Source organism: Nothobranchius furzeri, chromosome 6 (assembly GCF_043380555.1).
Source record: "Nothobranchius furzeri strain GRZ-AD chromosome 6, NfurGRZ-RIMD1, whole genome shotgun sequence".
Lineage (NCBI taxonomy): Eukaryota > Metazoa > Chordata > Actinopteri > Cyprinodontiformes > Nothobranchiidae > Nothobranchius > Nothobranchius furzeri.
The window spans coordinates 29,035,671-29,054,560 of NC_091746.1; the positions used below are offsets into that span (position 1 = coordinate 29,035,671).

Here is an 18,890-nt window from a genome sequence, read left to right on the forward strand (position 1 = left end):
ATTAGATGGCTCAGAAAAGAAAATACGAAATAGGAAACATGATAAATCAGCCAACGTGGAGTAAAATAAAAGGAGAAAATTAGAAATGTTGTCGAGAAAATGTGTAGAGTCCTCATCTGACCACTAGATGTCAGCATACTCGTTTTTGTGATGACAGTAGCTTTCTTCTGAGTGACGGTTTCTAATGTGTGTGTGTGTGTGTGTGTGTGTGTGTGTGTGTGTGTGTGTGTGTGTGTGTGTGTGTGTGTGTGTGTGTGTGTGTGTGTGTGTGTGTGTGTGTGTGTGTGTGTGTGTTTCTAATGAAAGCCGGTTAAAGTGAGTCATCACCTGAGTAACATGTCATCCAGGTGTTTTTTTTTTCTACATTTAATCGTTCAGACGAGTTTTGGCGAAACATTTTAGTATTTTCTAAATAAGCAGAAACACTTTAGCTGCATTCATGATGGACTCGAGTCTCTTTGATGGGTCTTTAAACAAATCTGGAAGAAGGAATCATTTTATATACTGAGCACTGATGTCTGTCTGGGACAAAACTCATTTAGTTTATTTTTGAATTATTCAAAAAATGGTTCATTTGGGTTTCCTTTTCTGTGCTTTCAACCAATTTAAATGATTAAACAGTAAAAAAAACTGTAAAGGAAAAAATCTGAATCAATGCAGAAATTTGATTTATTTTATTTCAAACAGCAGCCAAATCGGATGTATTTAGTTATGTTTAAAATGGGGTCTGAGGCATCAGTCACGAATATCTGCGGGTTTTCCATGTTTTTAGTTTAGATCTCAGAGACAGGACTCGTTTAGGGGCTCCTGTGTCCCCACAAGTCCTCTCGCACGAATCCATCACTCACATATCTTTGCTCCCCAGTCACGACCTAAATGATGACAAAATTCTGCACCACGGGATGCTGACGTCACCACGGCACAGTCACCACCTCGGTGACGTTACTTGACGGAGGCAGCAGCAGTCCGGGTTGGTGCCATCTGCTGGATGGATAAAGCCACTCTCCCCATTACGTCATCTGGGAGAAACCGGTGAAGCTCGGAGTTTGAACGTTTTTTCTTTCTCTCCTAAATCAAAGAACAAGCTTAAAACCGGCCAGAGATCCTCCTGAGTCTATTAAGAGTCTGTGATAAACACATATAGTCAGTAGAACTGAGTTCACAGCTGAAATAATCTGATTTATCATTTTAGTCAGTTTCCTTTTTTGCTCTTTTCTGAATTAAAAAAAGTATCTAAATCATTTAATTCTGCTTTAATTTTGGCAAATGTTTAATAAATTAGCCTAAAGGTTCATTTTTGATGTATTAACAATCATGTTTTAAAGTTTAACACAAAAATCTGCTGATAAAATAGTTTTTGAGGCGTTTGCTACAGACGAGCAGCTGTCCACGGTGCTGAAACATTTGCCTTCTGGCTTTAATTTGGCCAATAAAACAACACAAGTCTCGCGAGAAGAGGCGCTGGCTGTTGGGTTTCTGTGTGATTTGTGTAGATACTAATGAGCTGGGAGGTGTGACCGCTTCTGGGTGAAACGGCAGGATGTGCGTGTCACGCTCCGGGCTTTGTGATGCTGTTGAGGACTCCGCTCTCACATGATTAGGTGCTCCTCCGCAAACACCCCGAGAGAGAGGAGTTCTGAAAGGAGGCGCGGACTCCGCCTTCGCTGCTCCAGCGTCCAGCTCCAGACAAGCAGGCCGGCCGGGCCAGGAGAAACGGGGCCCGGCTTCACACAAGCCGGATATGGGCTCACCGTGAACCCGGGCGGAGGAGGGGAGAGGCAGGGGGTGAGGAGGAAACACCCAGAGGGAGGAGGACAAACAAAAAGCACAACCAGATGCGCCTAGAGCCGTGAGCGGCGGGACGCTTGAGCTGCGGCTGTTGCTGCCGCTGCGCCCGTGGACCATGGCGTGAGCCGAGATCCGGCGGGAACCTGCCAGCCGAAACGACACGCCGAGGGGGAGCAGGAGGAGGTGGGGGAGGTGGTAGGGTGGTGGTCGGAAAGATGTCCGCTTCGGTGGGGCCCCAAAGCGGCCCTCGCCCACCCACCGCGCCGCCGTCCATGCCGGATCTGCCGGACCTCAGCCACCTTACCGAGGAGGAGCGGAAGATCATCATGGCCGTGATGGCTCGGCAGAAGGAGGAAGAGGAGAAAGAAAAGGCCATGCTAAAGTAAGAGCGACTCCCCGGAGTAACACACACACACACACACACACACACACACACACACACACACACACACACACACACACACACACACACACACACACACGGGTTTGCTCAGTTTACGCTCCTGTTTCTGTCTGAAAACGGAGAATTGTTAAGCTTCACACCGACAGGGAGGCGCGTGGAGCGGTGGAGCCCGGGAGGAGGCTCCGCCGGGTCAGAGTTAGAACCGGGAAATAAATCAAAGCGCCCGTCGGCCTGGAACCTGGCCGTGCAGGTGTGGGGACGGGGCATGACACCGTGTGTGTGTGCGTGCGTATATTGGGGGTGGGGGTCATCGCGTTTTCCATCTATCGTCGAGTTGATTTTATTAACGGAGGCTGCGCCCCGGTCTCCGTTACACATCCAGCTTCGCCGTGCTTTCCCTTTTACGCACGCACGCACCCTCGCGCGCGTTTTCTCTGTGTGGGTTTCTCCAGGTTCGGCGTGCTCGCGCGCGTGTGTGTGTGAGAGAGGGGCTTTGATGATAATAAGATCAACAATGAGATTAAAAACCATCAGACCTGCGGGGACATGAGGCGGCGAAGCGGAGGAGCGCTCCTCTCCTCCGCCTTTTCCGCTCCTCTGAGGAGGATGGGGTGTGGTTGGCAGACGTAGCAGGCCCGAACCGGACACGTTCTGTCAAGAAAATGTACTGAATGTGAAACAACCCTTCTCAAATGCTCAATCAGACCACATCCATATCTGAAGCAAAGCCCCGAGGGCCTAAGGAGGGAGGTACAAGGTTCTGGTTCTGGGATTCTTCTTGCGTGCCGATCTGATCCCACTTGTGAAACCGCGTCAGCTGATTCTGGATCTCCTGCTTCAAGCCTGCAGGTCCATACCTCCTCTCTGGCTCTAATGTCTGGCTTCATTTCCTGAGTGCAGTTTGAAGGGAAGTTCTGGGAGGATCCCTGGAGACGAACGGATGTATTTAATGTTCACTGAGACGCAGGTCCAAAATGGCTCCATTATGGCCGATCATTAGGCCCAGATCAGCGTGGACGGGACCGATGAGAGTAGATGAGAGGAGCGGAGTGAGAAACCTCCTCTCCAGTTTTAGCCTCAAGAGTAATTCCTGGTGAATCTCGTTTTCTGTGAGCCCACAGAACACACCTGACGTCAGGTGATGAACAGACATCTGAGCAACGTTTATGATCGGTTCTGTTCAGACTCGGTAAGATCATGGTGGAGTCGAATTAAAGCGCCACATTTGATTGTTTGAAACTAATCAAATTCCTCTCATTAGGTCCACTTTAGTACAACTGGGTTGGACTTGCTTCTGTCTTCAGAACCGCCTTAATTAGTGCCATGGATTCAACAAGGTTCTACAACGTTCCTCAGAGGTTCTGGTCCATCTGACATGATGACCGCATCAGCTCTATCCATGATGAGAAGCTCCCGTTCCACCGCATCCAAAAGGTTCTGGACTGAGATCTGGTGACTGTGGAGGCTGTTGGAGACCAGTGAACTCGTGGTCATGTTCTAGAAACCAGTTAGAGATGATCTGAGCTTTGTGACGAGGTGCGTGATCCCACTGGAAGTTGGGTAAGGGTTAGGATGCAGCTGGCCAGGCTCATCAGACCAGGAATGTTGTCCCAGTCTCTTCTGATCCACTGACTCTGTGGGAATTGTAGCTTCCTGTTCTTGGAGACATCTGGTGTGATCTTCAGCTGGCGGAGTCCATGTGGAGCAGCTAGTGTTGTTCTGGTCTGGTTCCAACAATTACTTGCTTACACCAGTTTGAACTTCACAAGTTGTTTTCATGTGCTGATGACTGAATGCATGGTCTTGCTGAAACATGATTGGCTGGTTAGTTTTTGGTGTTGTACCTGTTTCAGTGGCTTGTGATTTGCTAATTTTGCTAAAGGTTTTCATTGAAAAGCTTCCAGGAAATGTGATTTATCTGCAAGTGATTCTGGGTTTCTGTTTGAGGTATAAGAGTAACGGGTTTGAGCAACTTCTTTAAGAAATTATCGTCCAAAAAACGGAAAAAAGAATCTGAAAATATTCTGGAAAAATGAGAAAAAGTTCCATTTGTGCAGAATCTTCTATGCAGAAGATCTGTGGTGGAGCTCGACCCGAGTCTGTTACTGAACAGAGGACTCCAACTGTTCTGGGACAGTAGAGACTAAGTGTGGTTTGCTGTTCGACACCAGATGGAGAGGAAGAGTCATCAGGACGCGGGTGCGGACGGGGGAGAAGCAGGGAGGATTTGGAGGTTTTAGGGATTAGAGCGGTGGGAAGAGGGAGACTGAAGTTATGGAGGAGCTTCTGGAAAAGGTCCTGAACATATAAACTTGGTTATGGCTGTTTGCAGAATCCGTGGAGCTGCAGGATGCATCAGATTTGTGCCAGAGCTGATGCTTCTCACATCTGATCAGGGAGGTGTAGGCTTCATATCAGCTGGTCAGAAAACAGTTCTGTCAGGATCTGTTTCAACCTGCTTTCCTCTCGTCGTTCATCTAAAGTCGTGCAGTTTTCATTAAAGGTCAGCTTTACTTGTATTTTTAATACAGGTGCAGTGGTCTCTATGAATGCCTTATAAGTCGTACTCTGGGGCGAAAAGCTCCGGTGCGCCTTTTTGTACACGGAGTCAGCTGGAGGAGAACGTGGCAGAAGTTGACATTTGGAGTCCTGTATCCTGATATTTCCATATCTTGCCTCTGATTGGCTAACAGCAATGCATCTCTACCACTGGCTCTGTTTGCCTGGAGGAGTTCTGCTGTGTGGTGATGTTGCTAATGCCAACGGTCAGTACCGCCATCACTAGTCCCTTTATCACAACGATGTTGACAAACAAGATAGTTGACTGTAAATTTCCTAGCCAACATTGTTTATTCTATGAGCATTTCTTTATTTCTCCTGTTGCTGCACCGTCAGTGGCTGCTTTCTGCCTTTCAGCTGGAGGCTCATGCACAGTAGCGGCCACCCTTGCCTATCATCGGTGGATAGAACAGCCTGTGTTCACAGAAATGGTTTAAATTCTGCAAGACTAATGAGCTAACGGCTAGTTTGAGTCAACGGTGATGCCGCCTTTTTGTAAAGGCTCCAAACTCCCAATTTTCACAGCGATTTGTGTGATCTTATTTAGTAAAACTTTATACAGCATAACTCAGAGTTCAACGCATTCTCACACCCGAAGCGTCGAAAGCGCTTGGGTTGCGTTGGAAACAAATCCTTGGTCACGCAGCTTCACTTTCGACGCTTCGGGTGTGAGAACCTGTTGCTGAGTTACCTGCTAGAGCTGAAGCTGTTTCGGCGTTGTGCTCGTAAACAACCAACTCGTGTGAAACTAACAAAAGTGTAAATATTAGTGCTGTGAAAAATAACTTGTTCATTTAGTTAATTAATGTGAAATGTTAAATGCATAAAAAAATTAACGTAACTAGTGCAGTTTTTCTAATTTTACGTAATCCGACACCTCAAACTCGTGAGCGGCTCTGAAGGAGGGGGCAGCATTGCGCTATGCTGGTGTCTGACCTGCTGGAAATGGTTAGAAGCAGCAGAAAAAGAGAAGGAGAGGAAAAGCTCGCTAGCATGGACAATAATGTCCATGGAGCGCTGTCTAGATGGGTACAAAGCAGAGCCCAACATGGACACTGTCCATTACAGTGATGGTTGAAGAGAGAAGAAGCACGTTCCAGACTGGCACCTGTTGCGTGCAAGCACCTGTCAACCGCTGCAACCACAGTGCCTTGTGAGAGATTATTCTCACTCTCAGGTCACATCGTTGGTGCGCTCCAGGCTGCTGCGTCCAGCGCACGGTCCGTTCTCAAAGTGGTGCAACCAAAAAACTATAATTAACCCACGATCGTTCATGTCCGCACATGTTCTCTACTTTCTGTCTTATTTGTGCCTGAAGCGCTCTGCTACTGCGGAGCTCATCACCTGTGCTGCGGTGACTTCACCTCACTGACGCAGCATCGAAACGCGCTCTCCGCTTTGCGGTCAGGAGATCCCTTTGGTCTGCTCAAAAGTAACTGATGAGGTGAAAAAGTAAGAATTCAGGCAGCAGATTTTCTGGAGAGTTTAGAGGAGACGCAGGAAGATGAGAGACAGACAGGACAGGAAATAGTTAAATAAAAACAAGAAAACAAAACAAAAAGTAAAATGTAGGTAGATTTATCTCCACTACACGTGTTTACCTGTATAAAACAATAAGTTACACACATGTCATATTTATACATCGGATACAATTCAGATCACCTTCAAAACTCTGTCACACACCCAGGGCCGTTTCAAGACATTTTGGGGGCCAAGGCAAAATGAACCCCCCCCCCCCCCCCCCCCCCCCCCAAACTGGGCTCCCCGGAAGCCTCTGTGTAATCCAAACCCTGTCCAGGAGTATTAGTTATACAGTGTTTGTAAAAGCCCCTCAGACATTACTGACATGTTCTAATATTATCAAATGGAAAACAAACTGTCTCATCTGCTGCTTTTCTAAACTTGCAAAAAGTTACAAAACCATTTGAAAGCCACTATTGGTGAATTCTCTGAAAGTTTCCATGGAGTGTGTGACAACTTATTTTTTCATTGAGAAATATAAAGGTGGAAAAAAGTGTAAGAGCAGCCAGGCTAATGATCAGATAAATTGCGATTAATCGCAATTAATCACATAAAAATGTGGGATTAATTAGTTAATTTTTTTTATTATCGACTGACAGCCCCAGTAAATATTCATGAAGTTATGCTGCATTAAAGGAGAAGTCCGGGTTATTTCTTTTATCTGATGGCACCATCTAGTGGCCGACAAGCGTATCACACCATGACCTATTTACAGCATAAAGCTCCTCTAGCTGGCAAAACGGAGCTAAAACACATAGTTTTACAACTATTATGCTCATGCTATGTTGTGTTTTGTATTTTAAAGACTTGTCCACGAACCAGGTTGCCAACTCTGCATCAACCGTGGTACGTTCTTAAACGCTTAAGCACACTCTTTGATTATAACGGTGCGTGGACGATCTATTGGTGCTGACCGATGCTCAGTTCATATTGCACAGAGCTCTAGGGGATGGGGGGGGGGGGCTTAGCAAAAAGAAATGTCTTTCCTACATTACATCACAGTGCATGATAAGGCTTTCACGTTTATGGATTTATGAAAAATCATACGTAATTCCTGAAAGGGGAAAACTCCGGATTGTAACTCAGCAAGTTAGGGCGCTCACCCAGACTAGCCAGTAGCTCATCAATCTAGATGAACTCCATTTCTCTGAACAGAGGCTGTTTAGGACAGGGGCACTGCACTTCAAAATGCTCAAAAAGTCATTTTAACACTTTAGGTGTTCTTTATTTTGTTGTTTTGGTGTTTCTCAGCGCTTTGGGCTTCCTGACAGGGTTGCGGAAGGCGCTTTATAAATAAAGCTTTGATTTGATTTATGGTGTCTAAGGCAGCTTGTTTGATTGCTGCATTGGGAAAAGTGGTTGTCCACTAATCGGAAGGTTTGATCCCAGACTCCGGCGGGGAAAAAATCTTTCCTAGCCTCAGAAATCTTTTTACATCGGTGACGGATTCTGCTTATTGTTGTATTTCCTCACTCATTCATTTGTTGTCAGATCACTCGTTCCTGAGAAAAGCAGCATTTGTCTTGATTCTTTTCTTAAGGGTTTTGATATTAATTTCTGAGGAAAAATAGAAAAATGTTGAATTATGGATCAGTTCTAAAAATAGCCCTCGCTTGGAAGTTGCTCCTGAAATATTTAGGTGTTCACTTCTCCGGCTGCTCTTGAATCTTTTTATTAACCAGTTTCATCTCTGATCCAACACTGATGACCATGGATTACAGATGTTTGTGTCTGTGTGGACACACCACGGTGACACGTCAAATGCACAAGGATAACTGTGCAAATCAACTGAAACATCCATCTACCTCCACGTGCACATAGGGTGGAGGCAATAGGAAGTAGAGCTCAAAGTGAATCTGATGTTTTCTTTTTGTGGTAAAAACTAAAACAACAAACTGATGAAACTTCACTGCCAGAGACGATTATGAGTCTAAAATAACAAATGTCCAGTTTGAACATGACGGCTAACATTAATGCAGGTGTGTGTGCGTGTGTGTGTGTGTTTGTGTGTGTGTGCGTGCGTGCGTGCATGTGTGCGTGCGTGTGTGCGTTCGTGTGTACATGTGTGTGTGTGTGTGTGTGTGTTTGTGTGTGCGTGCGTGTGTGTGCGTGTGTGTGCGTGCGTGTGTGCATGTGTGCGTGCGTGTGTGCATGTGTGCGTGCGTGTGTGCGTTCGTGCGTTCGTGTGTACATGTGTGTGTGTGTGTGTGTGTGTTTGTGTGTGCGTGCGTGTGTGTGCGTGTGTGTGCGTGCGTGTGTGTGCGTGTGTGTATGTGCGTGTGTGAGTGCGTGTGTGTGCGTGTGTGTATGTGAGTGCGTGTGTGAGTGCGTGTGTGTGTGCGTGTGTGTGTGTGCGTGTGTGTATGTGAGTGCGTGTGTGAGTGTGTGTGTGTGTGTGTGTGTGTATGTGAGTGCGTGTGTGAGTGCGTGTGTGAGTGCGTGTGTGTGTGTGTGTGCGTGTGTGTGCGTGTGTGTATGTGAGTGCGTGTGTGAGTGTGTGTGTGTGTGTGTGTGTGTGTGCGTGTATGTGAGTGCGTGTGTGTGTGTGTGTGTGTGTGTGTGTGTGTGTGTGCGTGTATGTGAGTGCGTGTGTGTGTGTGTGTGTGTGTGTATGTGAGTGTGTGTGTGTGTGTGTCTCCTGCATTTGGAAAAACATCCTAAGTTGATTATTTCTGGGTTTATCTGGAAACATTTGGTAGATTTTCCACAGAGCTTCCTGACCAGATGATCAAACACACCTTTCTGTTTTGTGTAATTTTTTGTGTTTGTCGGTTCAGCTGCGACGGTTTGAATCTGGTTAATCTGTAACTACAGAACAACGTGACCTTTGACCCTGAAAGTGGACAGGAACCGTGGTTTGTGTCTTTACCAATCCCAGACCTCCCAGTAAGAAGCTTCATTGTGTGCCAGCCTGGCGGCTCTCTATGTCTCCGTCTGATGCCAGTGTTTGGACGGTGAAGCTGCTGATCGGACAGAACCATCACTCTTTCTGCAAACATTAAATATCTGAACAAACCTGCAGGAGAAACATCTGCTGCTGGACGTGTTTCAGGTTTCAAACTGAACAAAACCACCTGGATCTTCACTGGAACTCGTGCCACAACCTCACCACTTACTGTGATTGACCACTACTGTTAGATTAGACAAATGCCAGTGCTATGCTAATTTTCCTTATTGTGATGTCACAATTAGGGACTTTTTCAGACAGTTTGGTTCCAGGAATCATTTCATTCTTCAAACACTGACAGAAAACAGATGAACAGTGTTTTTCCACGTTTGGAGTGTTCATAGAGGCAGTTGAGACCCACATGGCAGCACAAAAGGAAGCAAAAAGTGAGTTTCACACGATGTGTCCCGTTGTCTTTTCACCTAAAGCATCTGCTTAGTGTTTTCGTGTTTATCAAACCTGCTGGAAGGTGAATTATGGTCCAGTCACACACAGTGCACTGAAGGTGTCCCTCATGGATCGGCATCAGGATCGTTATTATTCCGTATTTTTTGTTAACATGGGCCACCACCTTGATTCAGATTTTTAAGTGTATGCGGGTAATACTTTTATACGTGAACACATGAAATCTGCTGAAGTTACAGCTGACGGCTGGCAACACTGGCTGGATTAGTCATGTCTGAGCTTGAATGTAAATACGACAAAACATGCAAGTGAATGGATTTCAGATGAATGCGGCTGAGATGCTCATTATTTAATCTATAATCCTTTTATTGTTGGGGGCAGGTTAGTAAAACAACTCTAACATTTGTTGGGACAAAAGCTAACACGCTCCCATCATTATAGGGCAGCAGTAGCTCAACAGGTAGAGCGGGTTGTCCAGTAATCGGAAGGTTGCAGGTTCAATTCCGGCTCTGGACAGAGAATTCTGCTGTTGTGTCCTTGGGCAACCCACCTTACCTGCTGGTGGTGGTCGGAGGGACCGGTGGCACCTGTGCTCGGCAGCCTCACCTCTGTCAGTGCGCCCCAGGGCAGCTGTGGCTACATCGTAGCTCATCCCCACCAGTGTGTGAATGTGTGTGTGAATGGGTGAATGACACACTGTAGTGCTTTGGAGTCCTTACTCTGAGAGGCGCTATACAAGTGCGGGTCATGTATCATAATAAAATGTTAAATATAAGAGTTTTAATTATTTTAGGCTGTTTTATTTTTGGCTCGTGTGTTTTTCTTCTTTATAGAGATTTCTTTGTTACTTTTATTCTCATGCCTAACAGATTTTTGTCATTTCTCCTGTTTTACTCAAAGCTTTGAGGCACGTCGCAGCAGCTAAACATCATCCGCTCTAAACAAACTGATGAATGAATGAAAACAGAGGTTAGCCATCCAAACGAGACCTCGGTTCCAGCCTCTCTGGTCTCAAACCTGTTCCCATTCCCAGGTCGTCAAATACTGCTGTTCAGTTATCTTTAGCGTTTGCACCCAGAGGCGCAAACAGAACCATCTGTACTGCAAATGCTGATCTGGACCTTGAACAAGCAGTGAAACGGGACCCAAGTATCCAAACATTCATTTAGAGATTTGATCAGGTTTTCAACATTAGCCAGTAGGGATGGGTACCTTTGACATTTGAACCGATCCGGTACTAATTCCCGGTACCTAGGAATCGCTACCGGTACTTGACGGTACCAATTTTCGATACTTTTGAGTGTTTAATATTTTAATTCTCCTTTATAATTAAATATATATTTTTCTCAATGTATAACCATATTTGATAAATATCACGATAAATAACATACAACTGTTTGTATTTTAACATCGTCCTTGTAGTTTTATAAGCTGATAATTAAACTGAAGCAAACATCTTTACTGTGAACTAAATTTACTGTGTATCTTCTTTCCTTTTGCCGTCCTTTTTCTTTTGATTTTTCCTACTGGGAAGTTAGAATTTCCGAGGAGAAAGCGAACGCACCATTAGCTGATAACAATGGTGGCAATGGAAGCTAACATATCAAGCTAACGTTATCTTAAACAGTTTATTTAGCTGCTGGAGCAGATTAAAACGATGATGCCTCACACTTAGATCGTTGTCGCTGGTTTCATCTTCACCCAATCACCCGTCGCATTTAGTAAAGTGATGCCAAACTTTAGAGCGCATTCATGTTCTTCTAGTGGGAAATTCGGAGTTCCGAGGAGAAAGCGAACGCACCATTAGTGGAACGGAAGCTAACATATCAAGCTAACGTTATCTTAAACATTTTATTTACCTACCGGAGCAGATTAAGATGAGGATGTCTCACTTAGATCGTTGTCGCTGGTTTCATCATCACCCAGTTACCCATCACATTCAGTGAAGTGGACCCAAGCTTTAGCGTGCGTTCTTTCTACCATGCTGCTCTGTTTACAACTCGCTCGCAACGGACGACATAACGCTCTTGCGCATGCGCAGTTGTCTAGGCACGTTCTCATTATGAAGGACGGGTACCGAAACGAGGCACCGTTTCAAATGGCGTGAATCGGTGCTCAGTCGGTACTGTGGAATTCGGTCGATACCTTAAAAAGTACCACATTCGGTACCCATCGCTAATAGCCAACAGTCTGGTTTTACTTGTTTGTTTACATTTAGACAAAAATGGTAAAATGTGAAATCAGTGTGGAAAACTGCAGTGACATGTCACAAATAAATAAAAATCACATTAAAGAGAATTAAACACCAGTGAAGTGATCAACAGTGTGGCCAGATCTTCGGGATGAAAATTAGTTTTTTCAATGTCAGTGAAATTTATGTAGCAACAGATTATTTTAGAAATCCTCTAAGAGCTGCTAAACCAGTTTGAACTGGTCAAACAAAATCCACGTACACTCCTTCTACAAGAGTCCAGTTCAACTTCAGGTTGAACTTTAAGTTCAGATCAACCTTTTAATGCATTTGCAGTGGTCTCCAGCAAGAATGAAGGCCTCGTATGTCGTTCTCTGGGGGTAAAAGCTCCGGCGCGCCTGTTTGAGTATGTTGAATTCAGCCTGAGGAGAAAGGGGTGGAACATGGCAGGATTTAGCCTTATTTCCTGATATTTGGACATCTCAACAACAGCTTTCCCCATCACAAGACAAGATGGGTGAGCCCCAGAGGTCTGGAGAATCCCAGAACGGCCTTGAGCTTTAGGGCCAGCGGGTGTGCTCTGGGCCGATGTCTCCCACACCCAGCACTAATGCTTTTGGAAGCAAAGCAAAGTCCTAAAACCAGAGTGAGCATCGGCGTGGCCTACGCTAGCCTGAGGGAGCTAAAGTAGGTTACAAAATCACCGACTGATAGTGACCTGGCTTTGTTGCTACTGGACTTGTAAGTAATATTTTTTGTCCAACAGTTTGGATCTTTTTACTTTGTGGTTTATTTTTGTATTAGTTGGCTCGTGTTAGCATTGGCTCGTTGTTAGTGCTAGCTGCAGCAGGGTTGTTTAGCAGTGTTGCTTCAGTACCATTTCTAACTTACACAGAACACCACTGCGGTCAGGTGAGTTTACCTGACACCGGCAGTAATTTTACTGCAGGTGTAACAGAAGAGTCTAGGGAAGGAGTGTCAACAGAGCAGAGCATAGAAGGTCAAAGGTCAGCCATAATTACAATACAACAAACAAGTGTCACACCTCACCTAGAGGGAGGTCGAAGGTCCGTTACGTCACGAGTCACAAGTCTCCTATTATTAACAGTGGAAAGACACGAGACACGGGGACGAGGGATGGATTTGGTGTTCCTTCTGCGGTGACGTCAAAGCAACGACACAGCAGACGTCACGATGCAGCGATGTATGAACGGGGAAGGTGGAGGAGTGATGGATGGAGGGATGGAGGAGGAGGAGAGGAATGGAGACGGACAGTCATGCAGCGGGGAGTTCCTGCCAAGAAAGCACTCAGCTTTATATACATCAATAAATAAGTTATCAGCATCCACGCGCCGGAGATCCCACTCCGAGTGGAAAAACCGGACATGCAGGGGACGGGAAGGAGGCGGAGCTCAGACACCTCCCACCAAAAAATAAACAAAACATGCATAACATGTTCTAGCTCCTTAGGCAGCAGAATCCGGGCTGAGTCGACTCTCATGATGATTCTAAAACTACCCAACAACACGACAGAGGAACTCGTTCTCTCCACAAAACCCAACTAAGAGTGGAGGAAGTCAGAAAGAACGTTTATTTTTCTGTGCGATGAATCGACGCCCCTGATAAACACGCACTCGCCATCTGGGGGTTCATTCCTGCTGTGATGCATCATTTTACAGGAAAGACGGATCTGTGTGAGCTGTCACGAGAACTCCGTTTATTTCTGCTTCTCCTTTCATTTAATTTTATTTGTTTTTAGTCTCTGGTTTCTAGTTCCTGGCTTTCTTGAGGATCTCTTTTGTTTCTGTCCCTCCTCCTTTCCATCATCTCATCTCCAGCATCTTTCCATCATCCTCTCCACTTCTCCGGAGGTATTTATAGTGAGGCTCCGGATGCGCCTTCTCTCCTCAGCTGGCCCACGCTTGTTTCTGACGCTGCTCTTTTTGTCCACCCTTTGCTTTTTCACGTGTCCTCCTTCCTCCTCCTCCCTTTGGATAGCAGTCTCTAGATCTGTCTCTCTTTCTCTGAGATGGAAAGACTTTCAGGATTCTCTTTGTTATCCCGTCTTCCTGCTGTCTCCGCTGTCTGGTTTTGATCCTCCTGCCTTCGTCCCTCCTCTTCTCAGCATTTTACACCATCAGAGGCAGAAACTTCTCTTCACCCACTTGATTTAGAAGTCGAGAAAAGCTGCATGGTGGCGCAGTGGTTAGCGCTGTTGCCTCGCAGCAAGAAGGTTGCAGGTTCAAAACTCGGCTGCGGTCTTTCTGCGTGGAGTTGTGTGTTCTCCCCATGCATGCGTGGGTTTTCTCCGGGTACTCCGGTTTCCCCCACACATCACAACACACCCTACAGGTTATAAACTGTAAGTCGCTTTGGATAAAAGCGTCTGCCAAATAAATAAACATAAATGGGGGGCGACGGTGGCACAGGGGTTAAGAGCTCGCCCCGTAATCAGAAGGTTGCAGGTTCGAGCCCCGCTCAGTCTGCCGCTGTCGTTGTGTCCTTGGGCAAGTCACTTAACCCACCTTGCCTGCTGGTGGTGGTCGGAGGGACCGGTGGCGCCAGTGCTCGGCAGCCTCGCCTCTGTCAGTGCGCCCCAGGGCAGCTGTGGCTACATCGTAGCTCATCACCATCAGTGTGTGAATGTGTGTGTGAATGGGTGAATGACTGATTGTGTTGTAAAGCGCCTTGGGGGGTTCCAGGACTCTAGAAGGCGCTATATCAAATACAGGCCATTTACCATTTATAATAACATAATCATTTATTGATCCAGAGTTCCTGTTGTGTTCTTCAACCTGAAGTCTCCAAAATCTTAAAAGTTCCCGTTTTTCTAATCTTTTCACCAGACAACCGTCAGAACTTCACATGATGATAAATCCAGGGCTTTGATCTGCTGACGATCAAAAAGGAGGTGCCTCAAAAGCGTGAGAGCAGCCGGAGGTGAGGAGGTCACGTCTGGGTCAGCCTCCTTCACCTCCGTGGTTTGTTCCACAGTCCAACAAAAATCTAGTCTCCAAACTCTGAAACCCAGTTCATGAAATGTTATTGAGGCTAAAATGCTGCATTTTAGTGACGCTTCACAAGATGACATTTAACGCGGAGCATGGGTGCAGTTCTGGCCGTTTACAGGATCCTGAACTTTACCAGCTGTCTTTTTGTTCTTGGGGGCTTCGTGTTTCTCTTCCAGCAGAGAGTCTTCCGTAGGGCATCGCTGGCAATCGGGCCGATGGGACAGAAATAGCTCTGCCAGTTTTCCCCTCCTCATCCCTGGGCAACGTATTCTTAGAGCCGCTAATTAACAACTCAACCCTCGTGAAGCCAGACAGAGGAGGGAGGATGGAGAGATCGAGGGAGGAGAGGAGGGGGAAGGAGGAAGCTGGAAAGGGCCGGAGGCATGGGCAGATCTGTGTGTGTGTGTGTGTGTGTGTGTGTGTGTGTGTGTGTGTGTGTGTGTGTGTGTGTGTGTGTGTGTGTGTGTGTGTGTGTGTGTGTGTGTGTGTGTGTGTGTGTGTGTGTGTGTGTGTGTGTGTGTGTGTGTGTGTGTGTGTTGACTGAAACACAGCTGGACTGACCAACATCTGGCTGTGATTCTCTGGTTTGCTTTGCACCGGCGGACTGCAGCCGCATGCTAACACCAGATTCACAATAAGTGACAGAAACGCCCAAATGGCTGTTAGCTAAAGCCTTTAGCAGCCGTGAAAATCTGCTTATCTGTGAAAAATCTAAATTATAAATAATGTGTTCAACGAACATCTGTGGTGGCTCCAAATGTGTTCTGATTTTTGATCTCCGTCGCCGAGTTGAGACCTCTAACATCCAGCTACGGTCCCGCTCCGCAGCTCTAGTGGGGGGCTCGTCATAGCGGGGGACTTCACCTCTCTAGCTTCTCCTACCAGCACCCGGCTCTCGCTGCAGATCACTATGTCACTGTAGTCAAGGCCAGATAGAGAACATGTGTAAATGAAAGGGACACAAGCAGGGATGGGTACCTTTGACATTTGAATCGATTCGGTACTAATTCCCGGTACCTAGGAATCGATACCGGTACTTAACGGTACCAATTTTAGATACTTTTGAGTGTTTAATATTTTAATTCTCTTTTATAATTAAATATGTATTTTTCTCAGTATATAACCATATTTGATAAATATCACGATAAATAACATACAACTGTTTGTATTTTAGCATCGTCCTTGTAGTTTTATAAGCTGATGATTAAACTGAAGCAAACATCTTTACTGAGAACTAAATTTACTGTGTATCTTCATTCCTTTTGCCGTCCTTTTTCATTTGATTTTTTTCCTACTGGGAAGTTAGAATTTCCGAGGAGAAAGCGAACGCACCATTAGATGATAACAATGGCGGCAATGGAAGCTAACATATCAAGCTAACGTTATCTTAAACAGTTTATTTAGCTGCTGGAGCAGATTAAAACGATGATGCCTCACACTTAGATCGTTGTCGCTGGTTTCATCTTCATCCAATCACCCGTCGCATTTAGTAAAGTGAAGCCAAACTTTAGAGCGCGTTCATGTTCTTCTAGTCGGAAATTCTGAGTTCCGAGGAGAAAGCGAACGCATCATTAGCGAAACGGAAGCTAACAAATCAAGCTAACGTTATCTTAAACATTTTATTTACCTACCGGAGCAGATTAAGATGAGGATGTCTCACTTAGATCGTTGTCGCTGGTTTCATCATCACCCAGTTACCCATCACATTTAGTGAAGTGGACCCAAGCTTTAGCGTGCGTTCTTTCTACCAGGCTGCTCTGTTTACAACTGGCTCTCAACGACCGATGACATAACGCTCTTGCGCATGCGCAGCTGTCTAGGCACGTTCTCGTTATGAAGGACGGGTACCGAAACGAGGCACCGTTTCAAATGACGTGAATCGGTGCTCAGTCGGTACTATGGAATTCGGTCGGTACCTTAAAAAGTACCGAATTCGGTACCCATCGCTAGACACAAGTGGAATGATGATACTACAGGAAGTAGAAACAAAGATGGTAGAGGACTTTATGGGGTCTATGTGTGTGAAGCAGGTTGAAATTGGTGGAGAAAAGTGTCAGGTGCGTAAAGGGTTTCAGGTGTGGAAGGCATGTTGTTTTAGAGATGATGTCCATGAGGACAAGACCGGAGGCAGAACTGGAGGTTGGGAGTGATGAGGATGGATAGGATCAGAGGGACAGCTGTTAGATGTTTAGGGGAAAAAATCAGAGAGGACAGACTGAGATAGTTTGGACATATCCAGAGAAGAGATGATGATTTCACACGTAGAAGGATGCTGAGGTTGAAGAAACCAGGAGGCTGAAAGGAAGACCAAAACAGATATATATATAGGTGTGGTGGAGGTGGACATGAAGTTAGTTGGTGTGAGGGTAGAGGATGCAGAAGATGGGACTAAATGGAGACAGATGATTGGCCGTGGTGACTCCTGAAAGGACAGGCCTGAAGAAAGAGATTTTTTTATTGATATGGATTTGATTGGATTGAATATTGTTTAAAAAGCCTTAAACTACCCTGCCCTGCCATTTAAAAAGTTACCACGTTGGACCTCCTTTAGCTCTGATCACGACACACATGCACTGTGGCGCTGTTTCGATAAGCTTCTGCAACATCACCAGATTTATCTCCATCCAGCGTTGCGTTAACGTTTCACCAAGATCTTGCACTGATGATGGTAGAGTCTGACCGCTGCACAAAGCCTTCTCCAGCACACCCCAAAGATTCTCACTGGGGATAAGGTCTGGACTCTGTGGTGGCCGATCCATGCGTGAACATGATGTCTCGTGCTCCCTGAACCACTCTTTCACTATTTCAGTCCGATGAATCCTGGCATTGCCATCTTGGAATGTGCCTGTTCCATCAGGGCAGATGGGATAACCTGGTCATTCAGGATATTCTGGTAGTCAGATGATCTCCTTCTTGGAGCACATCCTGTTGCTGAACCTAGACCTGACCACCTGCAGCAAGCCCAGATCTTAGCACTGCCCCCACAGGCTTGTACAATAGGCACTAGGCATGATGGGTGCATCCCTTCATCTGCCTCTCTTCTTACCCTGATGCACCATGGCTCTGGAACAGGGTCCATCTGGACTCATCAGACCAGTTTAATAAAGCGTTGGACAGTTCTTAACCCAGTTTTAGTCATTTCTACATCTCCTTAGATGTTTCCTCTGCTTGATGCTGATGCTCTGTCCCTTCTCACACAGACTAACATCTTTCCCACAACCACCAGATGTGTCTTTCCACATGGTTGTTTAAAGGCACAGTGTGTGATATTTTTACCAGTTTACTATCAAATCCTGTGTTTCCATTTCACAAACTTGTCCTTTTTCACTAATATTTCTCACCAACATCAATTCTAAATATTCCTCTCAACTTGAAATTATACATTTTTAAATACATAAACTGTGGTGGACGCTCCATGGTCCCACCATCTTTCAATACGGTAGCTGTTGAGGGACATACGAGTAGGGGGGATGCACCAATATGATACTGGTATCGGTAAAAGTTAACGAGGACCGATACCAATGCAGTTGCTTGAAAATGGCTTCCCTGTAACTTGTCGTTTCTGTTCACCTAATATTTTAGTTTTGTGATGATATATTTTACTTTTTATCTACCTCAGTCTTTTCCTGTTGAAAGCAGAGAAGAAAATAAAATCTGTATTCCAAATCATTGCATTTTTTTGTGTGGTAGAAGTATCGGTATTGGTAATCGGTATCGGCGAGTACTTAGATCCAAGTATCCATTTGGAAATAAGTGGTATCGTTGCATCCCTACATACGAGCTCCACGTTACCGTTTGGACTGTGACTGTAACCTGAAAGAACCAGCAGAGGGCAGCAGTGCACCCTGGAAGCGTGGAGTCTGCTAATTCTACTAAGAAATAGAAAAGAATAGCTACACCGTTGCTGTACTTGTTAGTTTAAATAAAAAACTATTAAATCAAAAGACACATAAAATTGGTCAGTTCATCATCATGTCCAACACAAGGAAGCTGCATGTTCAGACCCCGCCTGCTATTAGCTGGACGCCAGCCTCCGATTAGTGTCTCTGACTCCCAAACTCACCT

The 18,890-nt window shown here is 45.6% G+C and overlaps 1 protein-coding gene across 11 annotated transcripts in view; it reads left to right on the top strand.

The window, feature by feature from the left end:
- Positions 1-1,473: 1,473 nt before the first annotated feature.
- Positions 1,474-18,890, top strand: part of rims1b (regulating synaptic membrane exocytosis 1b) — a 99,218-nt gene continuing 81,801 nt past the window's right edge. For 6 of the 11 annotated variants that reach the window (XM_070552093.1, XM_054743876.2, XM_070552094.1 and 3 more), the window contains exon 1: positions 1,475-2,170. In XM_070552093.1, coding sequence (XP_070408194.1) covers positions 2,004-2,170 — 167 coding nt within the window. In that variant the 5' untranslated portion in view covers positions 1,475-2,003. Of the gene's footprint in view, positions 2,171-18,890 lie in introns of all 11 variants that reach the window. The other 5 variants (XM_070552099.1, XM_070552095.1, XM_070552098.1 and 2 more) reach the window with 2 other exon arrangements.